This window comes from Lissotriton vulgaris, chromosome 3_1, assembly GCF_964263255.1.
Source record: "Lissotriton vulgaris chromosome 3_1, aLisVul1.2, whole genome shotgun sequence".
In the NCBI taxonomy this organism is placed as follows: domain Eukaryota; kingdom Metazoa; phylum Chordata; class Amphibia; order Caudata; family Salamandridae; genus Lissotriton; species Lissotriton vulgaris.
The window spans coordinates 792,611,178-792,638,260 of record NC_141689.1 but is presented as its reverse complement, the minus strand read 5'-3'; the positions used below and the strand labels follow the sequence as shown (position 1 = coordinate 792,638,260).

The 27,083-nt window shown below is 42.6% G+C and overlaps 1 protein-coding gene across 6 annotated transcripts in view; it reads right to left on the bottom strand.

The window, feature by feature from the left end:
• The window catches only part of GRAMD2B (GRAM domain containing 2B), a 463,109-nt gene that overhangs the window by 50,451 nt on the left and 385,575 nt on the right, over positions 1–27,083 (bottom strand). For 3 of the 6 annotated variants that reach the window (XM_086961100.1, XM_086961104.1, XM_086961103.1), the window contains 3 exons: positions 9,137–9,229; positions 8,886–8,976; positions 1,073–1,168 (listed from right to left, as the gene is read on the bottom strand). In XM_086961100.1, the coding sequence (XP_086817226.1) occupies positions 1,073–1,168; positions 8,886–8,976; positions 9,137–9,229 (280 nt within the window). Of the gene's footprint in view, positions 1–1,072; positions 1,169–8,885; positions 8,980–9,136; positions 9,230–27,083 lie in introns of all 6 variants that reach the window. The other 3 variants (XM_086961099.1, XM_086961101.1, XM_086961102.1) reach the window with 1 other exon arrangement.

Here is a 27,083-nt window from a genome sequence, read left to right as displayed (position 1 = left end):
CTGTCTCACCTGAAAGGGTAGGGGGAATCTTGGTCAGACACTATGCACAGCGACTACCTCATAGACCTAATGTTTACACAACTTTCTGTCGAGGAGTTCTCAGCTGTCACAACCTCACCCCTTGCCCCCACTCTAAGCCTGTCTCAGAGTCATGACACGCAAATTATATTCCCCCATAATTATTTTTAGCACATTGTCCCTCCTCTAAAAACTGTAACAGTCCCCAAGAATAAACCTCATTTTAAGAATCTACTCTGCTGTCCTTACTGGATTGTAAACACCTGTACCCTGTATACTTTCTTTTTGCACCTTTTCTATTTTCGTGGCCTCCAATTAAAAGACATACCCATTTATTTAATGTAATTTCCATCCCACTCCTCTTCAAATGTATAAACTGGATGCGTTGTATATACTAATAACCTCCTTGTTTGCAGTATCAAGTCTAGAAGCTAGTTAGGTATCGAAAAGGAGGGCCACTGTCATCTCAGCTACCCGTCTCACGCCTCTGAGATATGAATAGCTAAGTCTTGCTGCCCCAGAGCATGATATCAAGTACAGACACTCTTACACTCGCTTCCACTAATGTCCTGTCAGTGAATTTCGGAAACAGTTCATCTTTTGTTAACTTCTGTACAGCAACCCACTCTGTATCCATCACAACAGTTTTCCTCTTGGGTTTAACAACTTAGACTGTTCTCAATCTCCACAGCGTACAATCGTTGTTTTCAAGAACTTCAAAGATTCATTGTCCCCAGTACTTTATTTGGAGATAATACACAAGGCAGTGTGCATCGCGTTTTAGGAAAACAAAATGGTAATTGGTAACAGTGCAGAGTGAGTTGAAAGCATTCATGTTCCAACTAAGCAAAGGACAATTGTTGAGTAAGATGATGCTATTTTGTCTGCTTATTTGGAAATATATATTGATTGCTTAGTCTATTCTCAGAAGTCTTGTCTGTCACTAGACTAACTATCACATCACCACCACGAGACGAGTGCTGGCACCAATTTAGCTCAACCAACATTAACACACACAATATTTAGATCACCAACTAGGTAAAAGTATGCTTACTCATTCACAAAAAAAGGGCCCATTGTCGAGAGGCGTTCTTCCAGGATAATGATTTTAGATCTCATGTAGATAGTCGAAAACATTAGAATACAGACGCTGAGGAAGAAAAGGGAAAAACATACCCAAGACAATTAAGCGATGGTAGAATAGAAATTACACTGCAATACAGAATGACTTAAAAAATAATAAAAATATCCTACTACTGGGTGTCTACGGCTCAACCGAGAAGCGCATGCCGTCATGCAAAATTTGCAAACATTAACAGACAGCAACACAGTATTGTCAGGGAAAAGAAGTTACTTTCCTCATGCCAGAGGTTCTCAATCGGCTCCTCAAATGGGTAGCTAAAGAAATCGGGGATTTATTCACACATTACTTAAACAAGTGAAGTTGTCTTAAAACTCAAACCATTTTCAGCGGGTGTTTTACCCCCCCCCCCCCCCCCCCAAGTTGGAGCCATCTACCTCTTTGTTCTAATACTTAACATCCGCCTGCAATGCAACTTCTTAAAAGTAGCTACAGTGGTTTCTAGAGAATGTATAAAAGTGCAGCATACTTAACCAGACATATGCCCCAAATGGGAGATACAAAAATATTTGTAGGTCGCTACATTGCTGTGCATAAAGTTGCCGATTTCAAGCAGTAACTACAATAAAACCTAGCAAAAGGATAATCGCTTCCCAGTAAAATTAAGGTTCCAAAACACTATCTATCCATAAATTAAAATTAATTGACTGGTTTATGACCAGGGAGGTAGATATGCGTGCAGAAAGATCCCAGCCCATTAGGTGTGCAAAAAACCCACAACATTATTTAATGTACATTTTCTAGGATCGACTTGTATCTTTTAAAATAGAAGAATTAAAATTGCAACTAACAATTACAAAATTAGTTGGCTACTCCCGAGGTTGTAATATAACTGAAGCAGTGTGTACGGGAACAAACAGCATATCTATATTCTCAGAACCATTCCTCTTGTGGTGTAAACCCCCTGCTTTAGCGTGGACTATGTAATGTGATAACCTCATCCACATGCAGGTGCAGCACCTTAACGTGTGTTGGATCAAGCTGATCCGAATAGTAAAAGCAGGATGCAAAACATGTGGGTGCAAAAAAAATGACTTAGAAGCCAAGAATCTGGCTAGCCCCTTATTAGCACAATTTGTCACAGAGACTCCATGCTGAAGCCTTCTGTGCTCTGGTTTCCAATGCTTTTAAGCATAAGCATCAGATAACACAGGCTCAGCTGGAGTTTGGGGTTATTTTTTTTCTTTCCTTTTTTACCATTAAGCTGGACAGGGCTAGATCTAGGAAGGGATTTATTTCCGTCATCGTTTCAAATTCACAATGTACACCAAAAACGTATATATTCAAGAAATGCTATGGGATGATACTAAAATGTGAAAGACAACCCAGTAAGCCAATTCCTGAAGGGGCATGCCCAATCAAGTCAATGGCTAAAGAGGGCGGAACCAAATCGCCTTTCAGTATGTTATTACATATTGTGTATGTTGTGCTGACATGATCTTGCTAAAGCCTTACATTTGTCTATTTCAAATTATGGGATCGGGAAATCATTAGTGCAAATAATCGTAGCTTTCATAAATGAATATCATCTTGTGTTCTAAATTTACACTGCTTTGTCAAATTCCACGCAGCCCATATAAAGTATCCTACTGAATGTCAAATCAGAAATGGTAACGTTTAATAAGGCTAGCTCACTGCTGCATCCTCCCGAGTGAGGGGATTTGTCCTGTTTTTGAGAGGCAACAGACATCATACAACAGAGTGTATAATGCCAATCTTTGTTGGTTCATTCCTTTCAGCTGGTCATAACCATCAAGAGTTAATATATCTTACGAACTGGACACATAGCGTCCACAATTGGTTTGAAGTTTGCAAAGTTGATGATTTTGAATCAACAAACTTGCAGTTTGCTGCCTTCGACTACACAATGTATAATGTACGTACAGTATTTATACATACAATAACAGAATAGGTCCTTTATGGGTGAAAGGGTTTCTCAGGTTAGCTTTACTAATTCCTAGCCCATCGCAGGTTTGCCACATTTATCAGAATAAAAAAAAGTTCCAATGATAATAAAAAAGGGTCTACATAAAAGATTTGCTTGTAACCTTGCCGGATATATAATTTGCTTGCATGTTTTTGTTTGTGAAACATGTTTAATATCCAGCTTCTGCTCAAAACCTGTAAATCGTGAACCAGCACTCCGATTTAGCAACATTCTAGGAACCACATTTTCAGTCACCTGCAAAACAGCTGTATCCGCACAACCCAGCACAATTCCACAGCTGTGAACCTCCGTGAAGTTCCTCTGCACATTTCAGTATATGCAGTTTTGATCCAAGCAAGCTGCACAGCAGTGTCTCCTAAAAATGCAAGCCATTCGTTCATTTAGGTTTACTCTCCAGACCCGCTCTTTAACCTGTTCCAGCACGGAACAGATTGTGCGACAAATTAAACCTACTTTAGGGCGGTGGCTCTCCATAAAGCTCTTTCCAGATGTTCCTTCCACTAAGCAGCCGATCATTTTTCGCCATAAGTATACCCAAGGTGCCTTGGTGTGGCCATTAATCACAGAAATTCTTTACACTGCCTGTTGGTTACCATACATTCAATTTTTGAAGGAATTGGCAATTTTGCGTATACAAGTTCTCTTCAGTCAGACTATGCCAAATTTCGCACAAAACACGACCTTTCACAGAGACTTGCTTATTCACAGTCCCTCAGGCCCCGTGACTCAGATTCGAGGGGAAATATGCACTGCTTGAAATGGAAAAATAGATGTACATGTACCCTGTACCTACCTGATCTGAGAAGTGCCGGCACTCACCAACTAAAAGTATTGCACAGCTGCTGAGAAGTGCAGTACCCTCCCTCTCAAAATAAAGAATTGTAGGTACTCAATAACTGGCAGTACCACCCATTATGAGTTATGCCCTCTTCCTTGCATGCTGTTCTCATTCCACAGCCTCTGGATGGGGCACGCAGGTGTGGCAATGGCCACAGGCTTCGGTTCTCAAGACACAATTAAAAACACTCCATCACCAACTCTAGCTCTCCAGAGTGCAGACCTCAGCAAACTTAGAGGCTATCCATAAGAAATAATATGCTATATTTTGTAGGATCCTAGTCAAGGCCTCTTTCTGCTGTGTTTTGCCTGCCCTACTCCATCCCTCAAACTCCCAACACGTTTCCACTGGGCAACAAAAGATCCACCTTAGAAGTTGGACATGAGGTGTACTAAACAAAAGGAGTGGGCACTGTCGGATGTATAATGAGCATGAAATACCACTGGAGACCTTGTATGGTGGTATTTTAGATGCTGCTGTACTTTACTCCCGTTTCTGTTGATTCACAATAGGAAATTGAAACTAAAACTATTGAGACATTAGGCACTGAGAATACTTTGCACCGTTCTTTGAGAGTTACGCTAAAGTAATTACGTAATGGGCCCATGTTTTCATTTTATTGTCTCCATGACAATTGCTAGTAAGCATGGGATCAAGTTAGATTAAACGGGCGAGGCTGCATAAGACTTGTATACCGAGGCTTACATTCTATATGAATATTTTTAAAGATTTAGATTAATTATGACTAAGGATTTGGTTGCATCTGCTCATCGATAACAAACACGTAAAATAGTTATGCAATGTTTACCATTACCATATTGAGTCCATTTCATGCTTGTTGGGCAGTTTTTAAACAGCCTTTAACAAATCTGTAATTTTTACACAAAAGTCTCTCTGGTGAGTTTTATAGATTTTCAGGGTTTAGCGGCCTGAGAATATGCCCAAGCCCAATTAGCAGATTGTGGATCAAGATGTTTATTGCTGCAGAGCCCTAAATTGAACAATGTGGCACGTGAGATATGGGATATGCCTACAGAGACTATTCCATCACAATGTGAGTCTCAATTCTTCTAACCTGCCCATTTCTCCATGCCACTGTAAGTGGTCTGTCTTCCTCCCTTACCCCACAAGTGAAAACTTGACACCAGATCATTAGAGAACGGGCTGAAGGATCCGTGAGGTTTGTAAACTAATTAAAGGTTTAAGAACTAATTAACAAATACCGAATTCTTAAACCACAGCTTATCATAGGCCTAGCTGAACTAGCAAATACACCTACTAGAAGCATTTTCTGAGGAGAGCGTGCACAACGGACAGTCATAAAACGGCAAAACAGACAGAATACGCATTGGCAAAGCCAATCGGTTTAGAGTTGGCTTCCAGTCATTTGGCTTTGGCAATTCTTGTTTTGTTCTGTCATGGTTTGTGCAAAGCCTTATTGTTGGGCACTCAGCAAGGCCATCAGTTTAAAGAAAATCATTGGCCAATGCCACAAATATGTTTTGGTTTAAAAAAAAGCCACATTACCATAGTAGTCCCTGATGCCAAAGAGGATTACTTTGTGTGTGGATGTACTCCTTGTGAGAGCTACGCCAGGCTGATGATTAGTAATCATGTCGAAACAGGTCAAGAGCGGCTTGTGTTCCGTTCAGAGAGGACATGGCCTAGCAGTTCGGGCTGGCCTGTTTGCATTGAAGGGGGGTCCAGAATGACTTGCATATGGCTGAAAGTGGCAAGTTGTGCAGAATAACGATGGATTGGGATGCGGACAGAAAAAATACCAGTGGCTGAGATAAATCAAGCATTCCATGTATAACTTTCTTGTATTTTTCCTTGTAAAAGGCAAGCATGCTGTCACTCACAAGTGAAATCAGTCAGTGGCTGAAGTGTGATAACCCACAACCCCATGATGCGTGCTGAAGTGGCTGGTAAAAAAATTTGAATGATATACTAATGGATGAAGTCTGGCCAAAAAGCCCTATAAGTAACTATATTATACACATAATTGCGAAAAACCAAAAGATCTTGGCTAATACCTGACCGAAAAAAGCCAATGGTTTTCTGTTGGCTGCCAGCCTCTTCTAAAGATTTTTTGAAATATGTTTGTATACATTTCTTACAAACAGAAAGAGACTTACACAAACCGACAGAGGACTGCACACAAAGATAGGAAGGCTTACAAAAACAGAGAGGGTTGGGGAGACAAAGAGACAAAAAGGCTTACACAGACAGGCAGAAAGAGAGACTTAGCCAATAGAAAGGCTTGCACAGACAGAGAGGATTTCACAGATAGATTGAAAAGCTTGCACAGATAGATAGAATGGCTTGCAAAGACAGACAGCAGGCTTGCGCTGACAGACCAAGAGGCTTGCATAAACAGACAGGCTTGCACGGACAGGCAAAGGCTTGCACGGACAGACAGAAAGGCTTGCACAGACCGACAGAAAGGCTTGCACAGACCGACAGAAAGGCTTGCACAGACCGACAGAAAGGCTTACACAGACCGACAGAAAGGCTTGCACAGACCGACAGAAAGGCTTGCACAGACCGACAGCAAGGCTTGCACAGACCGACAGCAAGGCTTGCACAGACAGACAGAAAGGCTTGCACAGACAGACAGAAAGGCTTGCACAGACAGACAGAAAGGCTTGCACAGACAGACAGACTTGCACAGAGAGGCTTAGACGGACAGATAGAAATGCTTGCACAGAAAGGCAGAGGCTTCCAAAGACAGACAGAATTGCAAAGATAGAAAAGGTTGCAAAGGTAGATTGACAGACGGATAGGGTTGCAAAGGCAGATAGAACAAGAAACCAGAATAAGTGGCAGAGAAACTAAGTAATAGAATAGTTAAATATCTACATTAGTAGGACATACAAAAGCACTAAAAGCACACTAGACTGCTCCACAACCAAGACAAACAGACTGTATTAGTATACACATATAACGACATACAAGAGCACTGAAAGCAAACTAGAAAGCCATACATACAGAGCATATGGACTAAACTGGTTTACAAATATAACTGTAGCCCTCAAAATTCATACCAGAATAACATACAAGAGTGCAGTTAGAAATAAAATTCATTGCATGCATGCAAAAAAAAAAGAAGAAAATTACAACTTCATAATAGTATCAAATACAAGTTGGTAGGCTGAGAAACAGAAGTAGTCAGAAAAGAAAAAAAAACAAAGGAAACTCCAAAAAGAATTTATAAACACCATTAGCAGGGGATAGGAACTGATAGAGCTGAATGCACCCTATGCTCCACATGGAAGAGCTGGTAGAAAGTGTTCTTCATATCAGACTATAAACACAAAGGCAACACCAGAGAAATAAAGTTAGAAGAATCAGGGAGAGTAGTTGGCCTAACAGCTAGGGCGGTCAACCTCAAATCTGGGGAACTGGGTTCGAGTCTCGATAAGGACGCTGAGAGGCCTATGATTCTGGCAGATCACTTAATCTCCCGTTACCTAACAAAAATGAATGTATTCTCATGTAACGTAACTGGTGCTATGTAAAGCACTCTGATACCTGATTCGGGTCAAGTTTGCGCTATATAAAACTTTGTAAAAATAAAAAAAAAAAACACACTAGCACTGAAGAGTACTACCTGGCTTGTGGATGTGAACTTCGTGAAAGAGAAAAATGAAGTCATTCAAATGGAAGTTACCCAGTGGCTGAAGTAGGCTGGCCCAGTGCCCCATGCTGTTGTGGGTGGAAGCAAAATGTGAATGACACACCTACAGACCAATGGATGAAGACAGCCTCTTTAAATAAGTATATTATAAATATAGTTATTGAAAAAATCAAAAAAGGTCTTGGCTAACCCTAGAACTAAAAATGTGCAAACTCTGCCTCAGCTTTTCTTCCTAAAGGTGACTTACCAATGATGTGCATATTTTCTAATATATGTATATTATTACCAATAAATACAAAACGAGACATGTGGACTGTTAAATGGTCAAGTTACTGAAGAGAGTCAGAAAACCAAGACTGGACAGTGCCCTCGTTAGGAGAAACAGCGATTTATTATCAGATATTCACACAAGACCAGTCTTGCCATTAAAAACTTCCCACAAAAACATAAGCACATTAGAATACTTCCTCAAATGAGAGTGATGTAGGATAATAGTCTTAGAAACTGATGTTTTAACCAGTACTTGTGCATACACAGCAGATACCGAAAAATTGAACGAGACAACCTTTGAAGCCAGTGTCTGGGAGTTTGACAAAAACACCTTACTTAAGAGGCTAATCCCGATGAATACATCAAAAGTGACACACTGCAGAGCTGGCACGTAAAATTAAGATCATGACTACACAAAAGCTGAAGTACCACGTGTGGTTCAGCAACGGAGAAGAGGCCTTTAAACACCATGAAACATTCAGAGAAAGTCATGCATTTGACAATGAAAACGAAACTGAAGAATATTGGTTAAACGTTTCCCCCCAAAAAACAGAAGAGAATGTCCAAGCAAAAATAGAAGAAGGTTTTTCCCAAAGTTGAAGGAGTCATGGAGAAACATCAGTGAAGATCTAGGAACTAAGGGTTTACATCAAAAATGAAAGTCACAGTTGGCAAAACTTGATACACACGGGCAAGGGTTTTTGGCGCACATAAAAAAGTGTTGCTCCTTGCTTCCTACAGCTTTGCACCACTTTAATAAACACCCTGTTACAGTCCTTCTAGACACTTCAAAGATATTTGGGTGAGTGGGTATTCTGAAGATTCCTGGACACAAGAGAAGGGTGCCATATTAAGCTTTTGGCAACTCCAAGTTCCACTTGGGGGAACGGCTAGGCGACCCCATTTTGCCTTTAATTTCATCCCATCTGTGACTGTTAGAATTTTCTGTAATGCTGCACGAAGGAAGTAACAATATATTCTACATGCAAAATAAATGGTTACTGGAATTTGAGAAACTGTGGCTACTCACAGAACTGCATAGCAGATAAGCAGCCCGTTAAGGGACAATAGCTGCTGGGGTCCTGTGTGATGGAAGAGTCGCTGAAGTCTTGTCCCACCAGCTGCTGAGAAAAGGAACAGGCATTTAGCCACAAAAGGGGTCCTAGACTCTGAAAACGCTACGGTGCCTCAGAAATGGTAGCAGCGTGTTACACAAGCAGTGACATCAGAGCTATTGCACAATAAGACTAAAGCACAGTGAAGCGGAATGCATTGATTTACCATTTCTTGGGGAATTCCTGGCTTTTACTTCAAGAGCAGGTTTCTTCTCAGGCGTTGCAACTTTCAGAATGGGCTGAGCTTCCAAGGGAAATTCTGTCAAAAACGAGATGCTTAATAGTTGTATATATGCAGGAATTAAGGACCCAATGGGCTTTTAGGTAAGCTAATTTAAATGCTTGCTGTATTGTGATCACATGATTATAAGGCATAGTAAAATACAGGGGAAAAGTTAAACAAACTCATCCTCCTATTTATTAATAAAACAATATACATGCTATACTAACCACTGCACGTGCCTCGTTAGTAAATTAACAAACAAAAAAAATCAGCGAACTATTTAAAGGCCTAATCAACATGGGTTTAAATTGGAGATCATGCATTTGGGTGAATAAATAACAGTCTGATTTATATACATTTCGTTTGGCAGTCTAAAAGTTGGAGATGTTCTCTCAGCACCCTAACTGTACAGCTCTCCTTACAATGTGAAATATACTTTGTTTATAACAACGGTTTTCCGTTTGCCTCATACTTTTACTGACGATTCTACATTATTCACCCAAAGTAAGCATTTTTCATACAAAGAAGTGAAAGTTATGGCCGAAAACAGTGATTTCCTGTACAGTTTTAAAGTATGTTTTGGAACTCTATGTACATTATACAACATATACATTGGTGAGAAGCAGAAAACTACACATGCATTTCGAAGTTAAACCAAGAGCAAAGAAAACCCGAAATAGTATGAAATGTTCAAACGGAACAAATAACTTTTCTTAGTAGTGACAGTAAATTATCTATTATTTCTTACAGCTGAATATACGACTCAGTAATGTGCTCTACTCACAATCAGGGGATTTCAATCCTTCACACGTCACGGAGGGTTAACAGCAGCACCGCTTTAATAATAGGATATTAGAATAAACAGTGCTATACCGAAAGCCCAGGTCTGAACAGACTAGCCATTAAAATTCCCTACTCAACATATTTAAAAACAGACTTGAACAGCAAGGTCGGGAAAGAAAATAACTTCCTCACTGCAGTTCCGAAATTTCATCTGTTAACCAGGGCCCATTGATGCGCCAAGCGTCACTATGGTTACGTTCCATCCACTGTAGTTTACTCAAAAGATTGCAATTTGAGACTCTCTAAGGCAAGTTAATATGTATCGGAATTTCCAGCGGTCAACTTTACAACCCCGTGGGTGTGGAGTTGTGTTTTTCTGCACCCAAAAAAGGTAATACCCCTTCTCAGTTAAGTTATTTTGTGAGTGTGTCTGTATATGTTATTTAATTTGCTAAACATGTTGCATTGTTCCTCTTCCTCTTGTTATTCAAAATCAAAATGCGTACAGATGTGGAGACACGCATAATGCCCACAATATTTTATATTCATACTTCTTTGTGCATAGAGCATCCTGAGTAATCTTTGAATACCGCTCATATATATCATGGTAATGTATTAGAAAATGTACTTCCAAACTAGGCCATTATTTTGTGTGAATGCGGATTATGAAATTTAAATTTGAGTGAATAGCCCAAAGCTGTAGCTCAGTTAGGGCGCAGGGGTCACTGTGACTCATCAACATAATGGGATTATTATTAGTGGGTGACATTAAGCCTTTAATAACCTTGTTTTGTCATTGTTTTACTGGTATTTTTTAATTGCTACAGCAAACACCAAAAGAAAAGTAGCCACATTTTCCTACCTCCTCCATCCAATCGGAATGTACATTTTTTATTTACATAAACGTTTGAAGATTCATAACTTGCTGTAACAGTTTATAAATGTGTAACCAATAGTTTGCAGGCAGGTTTTAGAAAAATCCAGTTAAACTTGTATTTTGCCTTTTTGGCAGCTAGTGACAGAAAGAAAGTTATTTCTCTTACTTGGGGAAATCAATTGTATTAAGGACTCAACCAATATTTGAAAAAGTATCTCGTTCTTAATTAATCTGCCTTTGTCCGAGTTCATCACTTTTGGTATTCTATCCTCCAAGTTTATTGCCCGGTTCGTCATCACGATTTTGCGAGCATTGTAGAGGGTGCTTATCCTGTTTGACTAAAAATGAACATTTACCTCTATTACTAAATCGGTTATCTGCCAGGACTGAAGGAACCTATTACATTCTTTGATGAAAGGGCCAGCTCGCCTTTTTAAAAACTTTTTATAGAATAGCAAGGGTACCGTCCGAGCCTTAAACAATATCCCTTGAACCATCTCTTCCCCAAAGGAAGAGATGGACAGAGTCCTGACCTTCTCTTTGAAGTATTCCATTTCAATTGTGTTGTGATCCAGTCAACTAGATGCTTTGGGCAGCAAGTCGGAATACTGAGTACAAAAATATCAAGCTACCAAAATATCGCAGCCTAAATCAACTGGCAAAATATTATGAAGTTGAGAATATGTGCTTAAGTACAGATTTACTATTCTTAACTCCATATCTACATACTTGGAAGGTAAATATACCTTCAAGTTCAAGTAAAATTAAGTATAGTAAATTTACACCTACCAATATATACTTCTGTTCATGATATTTTGGTCGTCTACATTTCAGCTCTGACATTTTGGAAGCATGATATTTAAAACTCAATACTCAGGTGTACACCCACCTTTTTGTTGCTTTTGCCATAAAACACTTTCTTCAGTAGTTTAATTTTTTTTTCAAACTTTAAGTTCAGAGGCATGGAAGATGGAGCTCTCTTGTAATGTCCCATTAATTTAGTAATTTAAAAATATTTGCTTCAATTGAAGACACTGCACGTACAGTAGATGACTGAACCAGGAATATAAGTGTTTGCCAAAGCATGCATGAAGCAGGAGAAGAGGCAGCCATTCACTAAAGGAAGTAGGGTACTGCAGTTCGGTGGATTCAATCTAAATGGTCCTCAGGCAGTTCTTTTTTGTTCGCACAGAGAAAATACAAACAATTTCTTGCTGCAGCATAAGAACGCTCCAGTCTTATACCGCTAGACCTACAAATGACACCTGTGACAACACTAGCTTTGTACAAATTGGATTATGGAAATGCCCTTTAAGTAAACATCCCCCAAAAATATCTGCAAAAGCTACAGCGGCTTCAAAATGCATCAGCGCGCTTGCTGCTTGATAACCCAAAATATCAGTTGGTGTCACAAGGCCGGAGAAAAATTGCACTGGCTTTCAGTCGATAAAAGAATTACATTTAAAATCCATGTGTCTAGCCAACAAGGCACTGCATGGCTTCGACCCATAATACTTGAAGAACCGTTTGATCTGGTAATCACCCGCTTGAAATGTATGGTCCTTCTCCAGTAAACTCCTACTGAACTCCCCAGAACCAAGAGAGCGCACTGGGGCGGAAAGAGCTTTATTTTAGGAACAGCCACAATTCGGAACACTCCCTGTAGACATAAAGAACCGCCCCAATGTATGGTCCTTTAAAAAATCTCTGAAAACCTTGCTCTTTGTCAACTAAGTAACCATTACTTCTATCATCAGTAGCAATCTGGTATTTGCTGGGCCGCAGCACCAAGACGCCCCAGGGCATTTGAGCACTTTACAAAACTTCAAATCAATCAATCAATCAATATCTCTGTAAATCTTCTGAACACCTGGGTGGAACATTCCAAAGTAGGTGCATCCAGCACCAAATCACGATACCTAACAAGCGAAGATGTGTGTGGAAATTCAGGAATAATTGCCAATTACAGACTCAGTCTATGGGCTCTTCTGTCTTCGTAAATGGTTTGTATCCCTTCTCCGAGCAAAATGTGCGCTAGAATTATATTAGGATTACGAACTGGCACACTGAAATTTCAACCTCAAACTGGAAAGTTAGCACCAATCTAATTTGCCGCCATCAGCAGGGAAGCCAGGCCACGCCCACCGCCCTGAGGCCACACCCCTCTGGCTGCTACATAAGTCGCGCTACACTCTGAACGCGCATTAGCCTAATTGACATCTCCTGAGGCGGAAGCCGGGAGGAACGCTCGCTCGTTTTTTAAAGCATAAATTTGGAAAGTAACTGTTGTTTTTACCTGCACTGCACTTGCTCCTGGGCACTCCCCCCTCCAAAAATTCATTCAAGCACACTCCGCGCAGCCGATCTTAACGATGCCGTGGGCCAGATACTCATTTGCCGCCATCAGCAGGGAAGCCGGGCCACGCCGACCGCGCTGAGGCCACGCCCCTTCCCCCCAAAAAGGATGTGCCTTGGCCGGCCGCGCAGCAGACGCCCGCGCCGCCAGCGCGCCGAAGGCGCGCCAGGACGGGCCAGGGGCCCAGTCCCTCTGCACCTCCCTGCTCGTCACCTCTCACTTACTCTGCAGATACCCTCCGGCTCCTCATGACTAGTACCCCTTACCCCTGCCTCCATTCAATCTCTCCTGAAGAGCGTCAGAACAAATGCAACCACTGCACGTACAGACTCACCCCTCACCCCCCCCCCAAAATCAGTACAATCAAAATGGCCCTACTCAACTGCAGATCCCTCCCCAAACACAGCACTGAAATCAACCTTTTAATACTGAATAACGATATTGATGTGCTGTTTCTAACAGAAACCTGGATCAACTCAGCATCAGATCCAGACATAGTCCACGCCTTACCCCCGGGCTACCTAATTAAACACCTAGACAGACCCTCAGGGTCAGGAGGTGGCATAGCGATCATTACCAAAGCCTACCTCTCCTGCCAACTCAAGGACAGCCCAATCCTCGACTGCGAAAATATTCATTACTCCATTCACCTTTCCCCGGAGAAAACTTTGACGGGACTTTTGATCTACCGACCCCCGGGCCCACTCGGACAGTTCCCCAACTCACTGGTGGACACAGCCACTTCCATAGCCTGTCTTTCCTCCAACTTCACAGTGCTAGGAGACCTCAACATTCACTTTGATGACCCAGGGAACAAATTAGCAGGAGACCTCAAAGAAGACCTAGCCGCACTCAGCCTCCTTTTGAAAAATCCTCACCCCACCCATAATAAGGGCCATCTCCTGGACCCTATTTTTTTCAAACATCCCGGAATTCACATCATCTCTACCCCTCCCCATCCCCTGGACAGATCACCACATGATCCTTCTCAAACTTCCAATCACCACCGAACCCATCCACAGCTCTCCACCCCAAGCACCCTCTGGCCCATGGCACAAACTAGACATGGACAGCTGGACCATCCAGCTGATAGCCTCCATCCCCACCTTAGATCCGGACCCCTCTCTAGCACATACCCAAATTCGTTGTTGGATAGAAAAATCCTTAGATTCGGTCCTCCCTTGCAAACACCTCCCCAGTAAGAGGGGATCATTGAAGTCATCCTGGTTCACTCCAGAACTGCTTGAGCTACGAAAAAAATTTAAAAAACTTGAACGTCTCTGGAGGAAAGATTGGGCCTCAAACAGCAAAGAAACTTATAAATCAGCGATGAAACAGTATAAAATCCTCACAAAAAATATGCAAACTGCCTATTTCGAAGGGAAAATTCTAGCTGCAGCCAACTCCTCCAAGGAGACCTACTGCATAGTACGGTCACTTATGAAAGTCCCCGAACTGCAGCCTGCCGCAGATCCCACCGGCGACAGATGCTCCCAACTCGCCGAGTTCTTCTCAGCTAAAATTCTCAAGATCCTAAAGTCCTTCCCCCAGCTCCACCCCCCGACCGACCCTCCAGCTCGGCCCATCAACCAAGATGCCCCGTCCTTGGATGCCTTCCCTCCCATTTCCATCGAGAGGTTAGAGGCCACCCTCAATCAGGTGAAAAGTGGGTCCCCGGAAGATCCAGCGCCTATGAGCAAGCTAAAATTAGTTGCTCCCACTATATCCCCCCTCCTAACCAGGCTCATAAATTCCTCCCTCTCCCAAGGGTCAGTCCCCTCCAACTGGAAAAGTGCGACAGTACGGGCTCTCCTTAAAAAACCCCACCTAGACCCCTCAAGCTTTCGACCTATCTCCCTCCTCCCAGGCTTCAGCAAAGTGGCAGAAAAATCGTGAACGAACAGCTTTCTTCATTTTTAGAGACCAACAACCTCCTCTGCCACTCCCAGACAGGGTTCAGACTAGGACAAGGGACTGACACCGCCCTCCTAGCCGTGATAGTGGAGACTAGAGCCATCTTGGACACAGGGGGATCAGTGGCAGTGATCCTCCTGGACCTGAGCGCTGCCTTCGACACGGTGGACCACACCATCCTCCTCCACCGTCTCCACAACACTGGAGTCACTGGGACCGCCCTGGCCTGGCTAAAATCGTTCCTGGAGTATAGGACCTTCCAAGTGGCCGCCAATCACGGTCACTCCAAAGCTCTTCGCCTTCGATGTGGGGTTCCTCAGGGATCGTCCCTGAGCCCCACACTTTTTAACGTTTACATGGCCCCCTTAGACAACATAGTTTCACCATTTGGCGTAAAGGTGGTCATGTACGCCGACGACACCCAACTAGTCGTCTCCATCAACCAGGCCGATCAATCCATGGAGAATCTAGCTACCTGCCTGCATAACATATCCAAATGGATGGGCGACTCCCGATTAAAACTCAACGGTGAGAAATCGGAGATCATGCTCCTAGGTAACCCACACAGACTCCCTAAATCCCTCTCCTGGCCACCCAGCATGGGCACCTCCCCCACTCCAAAAAATGAAATCAAGAGCCTGGGAGTCTGGCTCGACCAGGACCTCAGCTTTAGATCCCAAGCGAGAAAGACAGCCGGCACTTGCTTCGGCCTCATGCGTGCCGCCCGGAAGATCCTCCCCCTTATCCCCCCCCCCAGTCTAGAAAAATTCTCATCCAGGGCCTTATCTCTATACTGGATTATGGAAACGCCCTATACCTAGGCACCTCAGTAGCGGTCATCAAAAAACGTCAGCACGCTCAGAATGCCGCAGCAAGACTCCTCACGGGAACGAAATCAAGATGCTCGGCTAAACCCTCTCTCAAAGCTCTTCACTGGCTCCCCATCCAGGAGCATATCGCTTTTAAGACCTTATGCATTTCCCATAAAATTTTACAAGGCAAAGGCCCACCCATACTAAAACCACTCATCAAACCTCATAAATCCACCAGACAGCTCAGGTCGGACTCCCTTTTCCTTGCCAGCATCCCCAGAATAAGAAAAGCGCGCACGGGCGGTCGCCGCTTCGCTTACAACGCCCAAAAGCTCTGGAATAGCCTGCCTCTTAACATCTGTAGAGAAACCAACCTGCTGTCATCCCGCTACTGAAGACCTGGCTCTTCCCCCAAAAATTTCACCTCAGGAGCACCTTAAGCTGACACTATAGCGCTGGGACGCCCTTGGGTAGCTACACGCTCTATAAATCCAAATCAAATCAATCTACTTACAGCAGTCTATATTTTTTCCATAACCTTTTTTGATGTTATGTATGGGTATGGTAAATTCCCAGTTTAATTTCTTTAAAGGATAAAATGAGGTTTAAGCTTCAGCTTTCACCACAACCTTGGGGTTTGGATTGGTCCTTTTGATCTAGTCCTCTAAGTCACATGAATTCCTATTTAAATCACATCAGTGTATCTGTGACAAATGCAAACCAATCCCTGTGAAGACATCAGCGGTTGAGGCAGCAAAGACTGGCCATTTTATCGACATTAATGTTCAGATGAAGAAAAGCACTAAAGGCCTTTCTCGCAGTACAGCCTTTGAAATCTCTATGGCAGATTTAACAGAGCAGGCTAAGAGAAGAACAGTTAGTTCTGTGAAATACTGTTTTATTCCGGACGGATCCAATCACAGGGGATTGAATTGCGGAGTTGTGGAATACAACCCCACTCCCATTGCCTTGGACTAGATAACTATTTGGTTGTCTAGAACTAACCGTTAGCTGAAATGAAATGAAATTAAGAGGCAGTGCTACAGAGGACTGAAGGACGTCAACAAATACTGTAAACTGTTTTAAAGATACGTGCTCTACTGTTCTAGGCTCGATGCCATGAATTGGGAAGGAAAAAGTAGCAAACCAGTTGATAATCTTAGTGCCCTTGTTACAACCTCAGTTTTACATAATCGCACGGCTGGAAGGCACACCAGCAGACCCCCCCTATCTACGGAGAAACGCTCACAGTTACCAAATAGTAAAATCTGGAAGAGGCCACCTAGTGAAACCAATCCTCTCTCTACAAGTCACAATAAGGAATGGTATGTGTGAAAATATAAAGAACGATGGCATAACCATTAGAAAAATATCCTTCCTTCTACACAATCATTTTTAAGAGCATAACTGTGGAACGAACTTGGAGTGAAATATGTTGTGCCTGCGAATCTCTACTCAACCAAAATAATATATTCTACGAGTAATCCAGATTAGAAATAAGAAGTGGAATCAACCAATATCAGTGCTATATATTTCCTGCTGAAACCTCTTCATTATTAAAAACATCAGAATCTCCGTCCTAAGAAATAACTGGAACCTACTCCACAGGATACCTAAGTAAAGAACTTGTCATACACTTGTCTGTGTGTAAAAAACGAAATGACGGTCACCTGATGAAGGCCTCAGGCCGAAACGCGTTGTGTTCTATTCTACCGCATTTTGCCTTCATATAAATTTCCATCGACCGAACATATCGTACAACACACCTTTTTTTGTATTTAATTGTGTATTGTTGTATGTTTTTTTCACAATAGGTATTGTATGTTATTTATTGTCACTGGTATGAACTATAATGGTTACTCTATAAATTAAGTGAAACTATATTTTTTTTAAAATAGAAACACAAAACTTTGTTGTCCGATATGGAAAAAAAGATATAAAAATGAAACAAACAATAAGAAAAATAAAATAATCATATATTTTGCATACGTTGCTGTCTAAGCGAATTATTATTGTCAATGTAATGATTATGTAAAACTGAGGTTGTAACAAGGGCACTAAGATTATCAACTGGTTTGCTACTTTTTCCTTCCCAATTCATGTCCGTACATTCCCTACGATTAGCAAGCCACTAGGTTGTAGGGGTCCCCTCTTTCCAATCTAGGCTAGATGCCAGCCATGTACTTTTGTACTGACATTTACTATGATATATTGTAGCGTACAGTAATTTTGATTCGTAAACTTATGACTCATATTACGCTAATGGATTTGCTTTTTATATGTCTATGCTGAAACAACCAATAAAAAACTTTTGAAATAAAAAAAAGAACTTGCGAAATATAAATAGTTAAGACTGAAAATGTATTAAATTCTGTTTTTATAGGGACCAATATCACAACAAAAGCATAATTGTCCTTTGAAGATTCAATTGCTCACATTGCCTTCTGCTACTAGAGTATTTCAGTTGCTGGATGGAAAACCTGAATGCTGTAGGCTGTTTCTCAGCTCTGAAGAGGGGTAGCACAATTGAAAAGCAACATACTAGGACATTTGTGACATCCTCCAATTCAATCACAGCCTTACTGACCTTTGGCATGGTCGAATTACATTTACTTTACCTGATAAGGGACAAATCAGCAAAACAAAGTGATGCAGCACCACTATTCTATAGAAACTGAAACTAAATATTGGAAACTGACCTATCAAAAGCGTATGCTTGAACATGTCGGCAATTTGAAGAACCGTCTGCATGCTTCTATTTCCATGCTGATTCCCACCATCTCTTTGTTAACCAACGTAGCCTTTGCTTCCTTTTCTTTTTTTCTAGAAGTGGCTATGTGAGGTTTGCAAATCTAGGCAGACCAGGTCTTTGCTACACATTTGCTTTTCTCAAATAGGTAAGAGGTCAATTTACAGCCAGTCACGTAGGGGCTCCACTCTAGGCGGCTTTGTCCCAGCACTCTCTTTGTAATACCAGGTTATTTTAGTTCACCTGAGGCCTCAGACCTCTGGCCACCATCTACAGTTTTCGTTTCCTACCTATGCCTCCATTCTTGCAGGCTTTGTTTTTTCTCCTTCAAGGTGTTCGGGTTATAAAGCAGATTATGAACCATGTGCGACTTAAAAGAGAAACTTTGGCTTTAACAGAAGAGGTATGCTGCAGAAATTCTGCATTGCGCTGCCCATCTTAAAACAGGTTATCTTCAGCAACAAGGTTTTCCTATATTGAACCTTTTTATGTGCTAGTGGCCAGTTTCAATGTAAATCAGCATATAAAAGCTAACTTGGGGAAACTTCATACCAGTGTGGGCTATCACAAGCCCAGACTAACACACCACGTGAATGCTGTACTTGTGATGTTATCAAGATGGGAGGCAAAATGAAGTTTCAACGGTGGCTGCAATCCAACGGTGGCTGCAATCCAGATCACGTGATGAGAAAAAATATTTATTTCTTTTAAGCACCGGAACATTCTGTTCTCGTTTTAGAGCAGCATGCTGCATGAATTCTATGCGTTTCCGGATGAGAAAAAACAGCACTTATTGGATTGTGTAATAATGTGACAACCAAGCAAACCCATTAGACTTGTAGCTGTATGCATTTTCAAGAATTCTCAAATCAGAATGAGCATAGTCTTACATTTACAAAATCAACGTTTGACAATAGTGTGTTTGACTCATTACCTTTTGAACAGGAAAAATCTGTCTGGGCACATGGCAGATTAGCCGAGGCACTCACCACGAAAACACCACCACTCCCTTGAAGTGAAATACTCCTGAAGACTCAGGCCTGAAGATGGCCCACCTCAGAAGTGAACCGGTCTACAAGGTTTGCAAGATGTGTATTTTTTGTGTTGTTTTTTTTTAAGAGCTTTGCAGAGGTAGAAAGCTCGTGGAAAAAGGCAAATATGTCGGTTACACAATCTGACCTACTACGTCACATCGTTCTCGTTTCCACTTCCAGCCTAACTGCGGACTCTGATTGAAGCACAGGACAGGTGCCCAGACAGAGCCTGGCAGTGCCCGGCGCATAGCATCACTTCAGTGACGTCGATCAGCTTGAAATGGAGAAGCCTTAAACCCATGTACCAAAATGCACTGAGCAACCACGCCATCACAGTGGAATTCAGGGGAAAGGTGGCATTCAAACCTCAAGAGAAAATTATGACAAAAAAACACAGGGCAAAAGTTGTCATTTTCAGTAAAAATTCGCAAGCAACCGGATATCTATTTTATATGCATTTTTACTTTTTTTTGGTTCAAAAACTAGGTAATTCAAGGATGCTTAATTTTTCTCAGAGCTACAGGGGCCAGCTGATGGTCAGGGGTCAGACATTCAAACTCCGAGACGGTTTAAAAAAATTGAACCTACGATGCTTTTTAAAACATTCCCCCCAAATTAGCAGAAACGCGTAGATTTTACAGGCACTTTTAAGAGTAACTAATGAAAAATTGTAATGCCTCAGTTCGGTCTCTACAGCGGCAGAAACTATGTGTACACTGCCCCACAGGTTTCTACTAATCTACTCCAACTGGTAAAAGATGGGATTTCACAAGTAACAGTCACCGATCAATCGTCATTTTTTATTTCAAAGCACAACTAGTCGCCTACAATTATCTCGTTTTCAAAGGGCAATCAATTTGACAGGAGGGTTGAAAACCCATGCCCTTAAGGAACTGTACAGTTCTGTGTTTTTGGTGAAGTGCAGGTGCTCAACCACCTCAACTTGGTCTTCATGTCCAAGCATGATCCAGCACTCGGAGCCAGCCATGATTCTCATCCACCCTCTCCTCGCACAGCCAGGGTCATTACATCACATTTAGAGTGTCTTCTGGCGGTTTCACAGAATGATTAGAAACTGCAGGGACGAAATGGGAGTTCTGATGCTTTTTAGGTTTCTCCAGCACAGCGCTTGCACTGCACTTGTTAGGTTTCACATGCACAGCATTTGTGCTATGCTTGAGAAATCTATTGTTTTTAACATAAACTTACAAGGGACTTACATCCTGCTTCCTCTCTGTTCTGGCTTCTCATTGGTTAACGTGCGTGCCTCTTACCTTTCCCCCATTTCTATTGGCTGTAGCATATTTTCCCCGCATTTACCAATGCCTGTTCCTCGTTTGCTTCTGTTATCAGTTTCCCATCGCCAAAATACTGTTAACATCCGCTTTAGTGGAACTATAGTTTCATAAAGCTTTGCCTTTTACTCTTGCAGCATATTTATATATCAATTTATCACCCAGAGCAATTAAGTGATTTGCATAGAATCACATGATGTTGCACAGCGCCACAGAGACTCGAACCGGGATCCACAGCTTTTGCTATGATCGCTGTGACACATCCTCTCCACTCGTGTGTTATCTGTCAGGGAGCTCTTTCCTTCTACGGACACTTATTAATGACAACAGCCCATTTTCATTACATAGGCGAAACCGATGAATTACCAATGCTTGTTATGTTAGCGGCACAATTTATTTCTTAACTACTTTATAGCCTCACAGCAATAAAAGTTCAAAGTTAGAGGAGGCCCTAAGCAACAGCTCATCATTCCTCCTTTGCCTGAAGAAAATACCTCAGGCTCCTAGGGGAAGATTAACAAGAGACAAAAAATGCTAAAAACATGCTGGAGCTATGAGAAATAGGAAACTCTCTTTAAAAGTTGTCAGTTTGTGGATCATTCAAATTCACCTTGTCTGTTATAATTCATGGGCAAGGACGCTTCTTCTCGGGAAATTCTTGGCATGCCCCTCAAACTTGTCAAGACTGGAGTCGTTTGTAGCCATATGAAGCTCAATCTCTGAATCATGCGTACGGCAAAGATGGGTGGTGCTTCCATTCGTGTGGATTAGGAGAGTGTAAACTAGGACACCTTCATAATGAAGGTGTCAGCAACTCTGGGGTGCTGCAGTGGGTTGGTGCAATTAATGACATTAGGGCCCACTCTGTGGGGCAACTGGCCCTGTGGCTGTGTGGTGCTACTCAACTCTTCCTTTGCCACATAGCAACACTTGCTAGTGTATACAACACGTCCCTGGGCTGGCTATAACACGCAGAAACCTTTGCTTTTGGATTGGGACGTGTTAGACCTGGCATCCTTGGCGTGGTTTCCCCCTATCTTTTTGCCTCTACCTCCTGTATTTTTGATGCTGTGCTGGATTTCGTTTTTGCTGGTTTAGATGCTTTGGACACTCTGCCACTGCTGATCAGTGTCAGAGTGCAAGTGCTCCCTGTGTAAATTGTTATTGTGATTGGAAATACATGATTGGCATATTTGTATCACCAAGAAGTCCCTAGTAAAGTGCCAGGGCTGGTGATGACAAATGCTACTAGTGGGCCTGCAGCACTGATTGTGCTACCCACATGAGTAGCCCTAAAATGGTGTCTCAGGCCTGCCACCGCAGTGCCTGTGTGCAGTCTGAACTGCCATGTCCTCCTGGTCAGTGTCCCCACTGACCAGGCCTAACCCTTCCCTTTCTGTGCACATTGGTCACCCCGATGGAAGGCCCAAGGTACCCCCGTGGGCAGGGTGCAGTGCATGTGAAAGGTAGAGCATGTACTTGTGCAGGTGACATGTTCTGGTAGTGAATTACAGCCATTTTCGTTTTTCACTGCTGCAAGGCTATCTTGCTCAATAGGCTATCGTGGGGGATGCTGGCTACCAGCATATCTTCTCATAGGAACAAGTTAAAACATTAATGTCTGGTATCCCTGAACTCAGAATTTAATAACACATCTTTTAGGAAAGGTTGTTTTTAAATCCTGTTTGAGAACAGCACGTTTAGAAAGTAGCTGTTCTCTTGTCTGACCTTTCTGTGTGCCTTGACCTGTTTGGGAATTGACGGTCTGGTTTGAGAGTGACAGGGGCTGGGGAGCCCCCAGGAGGCTGGCTGGGTCAGCCCTGGGCTGAATGACTGCATTTGCAACTTGAGTGGTGGGAGAAGATAGCACCTGGGCCTGAATAGGGCTGTGCCTGCATTCCACAATGCTGGCTCCACCTCCTGCTGGGCGGCTGACGACCCTGCCCCTCACTCTGAAGGGACAGGAGAAGCCAGGAAAACAAAGTGCTAAAGGAACACCCTGAACTGGTTCAGACCGGGCTCAGGGCCCACTTGCACAAAGAGTACAAAGACTTTTAGGGGTATAAGTACAGGACCCCTGACTACAGAAAATTAGATCATCCTGGATTCAAGAAGGAACCTCTGCCAAGGAGAAAGCTGAAACTGAAGAAGGAAGACTGTCCTGCTGTTGCTCTGCTGGACTGACCTGCTGCTGCTTTGCTGCCAAGGAGAGGGGAAGAACTTTGCTTTGTGCTGTTTTGCCTTGCTTGAAGGAATCTCCAAGGGCCTGAGAAGAGCTGGCTCCCTGTTATGAAGTCCCAGGAACTAAAGGACTTCACCCCAGCTTCCCTGAACTCTATTGAGAGAGTTCTGTCCTTCCTGGATTGCGTGGCCCAGTTGTGGTGCCTCTGGAAGTTGTACCTGTGTTGGGAAGCTGGAAGCCAAGCTTTTAAAGACTTTCTGCAAGTTTTGTCGCATCGCTCGCTTGCGGAGCGCATCCACGACAGTGCGAGGAAATTCCTGCCACTGCGAAGGTCGAGATAGTCGCAGCGCCTGTTGCTGCTGCCAGAGCCGTCGCATCCTTTGTTTACGGGACGCACCAGACCGGTGCGGGAAGATTACTATCGCTGCGAGTGTCGTCGCAGAGCCTGTCATTGCTGGGTGAGATCGCTGCACCGATTGCTTGCGGATGGCATCACGTCGCTGCAAGTGTTGTCGCAGAAGCCATCGCATCGAAGAGATGCGAGAGAGAGATCACCGCTGGTCCGCACATCGTCGCCCTGGAGATCATCGCAACTTCAAAGATCATCGTATTGTGCCTTTTTGAGAGAAAACTTCCAACGGAACCTACGCACCAGAATCCATACAAGTCCGCCTTACCTCCATACAGACCGGATTCGTCGCAACAGGCCCGCTGCTGCAGCGGGGTTGTCGCATCACCTTCCCAGGGTCTCAGGAGCAGCGCATCGCTTGTTTTCCACCACACCAGCTTCTGCTTTGGAACTTTGTCGCTTTTAACAGGTACTGTTGGCAAAACGTGACGCAACTGTGAACTTTTCAAGCAACTGTGGATTATTTTATCGTAACCTTAAGAACCCTTTTGCAACCATATTATTGAATTGTGTATGTTGGATTTTTGTCGTTTTGGTCTTGTGTAGTTTAGATTAAATACCTTTATTTTGTTAACTGTTGTGGAGTCAGTTTGTGGTGTTTTCACTGTGTTACTGTGAGTGTTGGTACAAATACTTTACACATTGCTTTTCGATAAGCCTGACTGCTGTGCCAAGCTACCAAGGGGGTGAGCAGAGGTTATCTAAAGAGTGTTTCCTCCTTACCCGGACTAGAAGCAAGGGTCTCTAATTGGACAGTGGTACCTACCTCTGCCAACTAGAGACCCCCAGTTCTAACAGGACAAATCATCATTAGTTTGTCACTAGTGGGCCAGAGGAGTGTGGGGAAAGAACATGGAGGATGCTAGAAGCCCTTCTAAACAATTGGGAAAACGCCTGAGGTTGAGTTGTGCTACAACTGCAGATGAAATCTGACGTTTCTTTCAGCAAAGGGATAACTATTGAGAAGGCACACCTTCCTATTACTAATAGTGAATGCCTTTGCATACTGGCAAAAGCAAAGAGGCAGTAGGTGACCAAAGAAGCACAAGCAGGCAGGAAAGGCACCAAACTCGAGTAATGGCGAACCAAACCAGTAAAAAAAAAAAAAAAAGGGGGCTGGCTTAAAAAATAAATTAAATAATCATTTTATCAACGGCTAAAAAAAGTCAATGGGTTAAATTAATAGGCACAAGGGGCCCAATCATAACTCCATGGAGCCAATCAGAGCTCATACAAGGAAGGATGCTGGTGTATTCTGTCTTACAAACACAGACTTGGCGCAAAACATAAGAACCTATTTGTTCATCACCAGAAGACAAACTACAAGCTACACTTGGGGTTGCATCAGTTTATTGAGAATGCCTCATATTTTGGGGTCAGGATTGCAATTATAGTAATTTAGAAACTGCCTACTGGATTTGCAGGTAGTAACTGATTGCTGGATTCTTTCAGAGGCAAAGAGGTCTAAATGATTTATGAACGTTAAGACTGAATGTTGCTGCATCTCGAAGATGTTTGATGTTATCATTAGGACTATTGTAGCCAGTAACACAGTTATTTGACTTAGGACTTACTGTTCACCTATTGGAAATTGTTGTTAGTGGGAATATCTTCACTTAAAATATAATATTTGTATAATATTATCGCTACTATCTTCCAAATAGCTATAAAATCTGGTTTACTACATATTGTATACTATCTATATCATTTACTCCCTAGTCCACCTTTCCTATTTCTTCCTTTCCAGGTTTTAGGAGTATCACAGATATTGTATCTTTTGATATCTGTATTATCTTTTTTGTATTTAGAAATCTGAGAAGTTAACATTTCATATTAATTCATTGTGTCGCCATAATTTTTTTTATTATACTCCTTTATGTTTTAATATATTGTTTATAAACTGACATGTACTTCTCAATAAAAATATACAACAACAAAATAAGCTGTTTGATGAATTGGTAGGTAGTGAAAGCCAAGTTGCCAAACTAAATTGAAGGTTACTGCGGAACTTTCAAAACTTTTGCTACATGGCATGTATTGTCAAATAATGGACATACAGACCAGAAGACTGGCCTACAAGATGTATTACCTTAACCCCTTGCCTGCTAATGACGAGCAGGGCCGGACTGGGAACAAAAACCGGCCCTGGCAAAGTGCTCGTCCAGCTGCCCCCCAGGAGTGAGTGGAGGTTGGGGATGCGACTGAGTTCTTTGCCGGGGCTGGTTTTCGGCCAATTTTGCAGCTATGCTGCAAAAACGGCCCTGAAACAAAAATGGCCCCCAGGGGCCCAAAACCATCCCGCACCACTCCCCCCCTGGGGCGAATTCCACGCCTGTGCGAACGTTCCACGGGAGTGGGCAAAGTCATGACAAGCTCAGCTCGTCATGAGCGCAACTCCACTGTGTCTCATGACGAGCTGTCATGAGCACCGCAGCGGGCCTCTCCCCCCTCAGCTAAGGGGTTAAGAATAGTTTACCTAAATACAGCACACCTGGACTTTCGTCATTTGTGTTTGTGTGCAGTTTTCACCCAGACTTTTTCTCAATCACTTAGAACTCTCCTCGCCATTTTATCAGGATTTGCTCTGTATATGATAAAGCTGCCAGAGAATCTTCTTCTCAACATACGCATCCCCAATTGTATTGGGTATATGTGAAAGCGAAGCAAAATATGCTTACATTTTACATGTTGCGCAAGGTGGCTTGTGTAGATTTGTGCAGAAAACAAACTAACTTTTCTCAATGACTATAATGCAAATGAAGGTGTTAGAAGCTGGGTGGTAGTTTTGAGTAGGCTTGTGTTTACTAGGTGACAGAGGAGTAGAGAGGGAGTTCAGCCAATCAAACAGCAGAGCAAAGCGAAGCACTCATTAGAGAAGCTCGTGTTTGGTTTCACCAGGGAGCACATGGCAGCACAACACTCTCTGGGTAAATTGAACAGGCTGTCTTGGAATGCTCACGACCTTCTATGGAAGGAAATCACAGGACCAAACATTCCAAGAAGGATGTTGCCTTTAGGCTGGAGGGCTGATGAGAGTTAGAATGTGTTACCATCAGAATAATGATAACATCCCTGATCTTGGGCACACCTTTGTGTTCTTGAAAATCAAGACTCCTTGGTTATTTCAACAATGCAAGGTTTATTTTAAAGTTCATTGTAGATTTAATACGGATATACTTAGTAAACCGTCCTTGCATGTTGATACTCGTTTTTATGACACGCCCGTATACACCCGATATCTCCAATGTTCACATTACTTTTAAAAGGGTTCCTGTGACTTTCGGTTCACCGCACTGTCTAAACGCTTTTCTTTATTAAGACAATTTTTCTTTATTAAGACAATGTTTCATTAAATAGCTGATAACGTATTGTATATTATGATGGCTATGCCATGTGGCTTACAGTTATATTTTACATTTTAGAGCTCCCAGATGAAGGGCTCTCAAGCCCGAAATGCATTGGAGCACAATGGAGCAGTT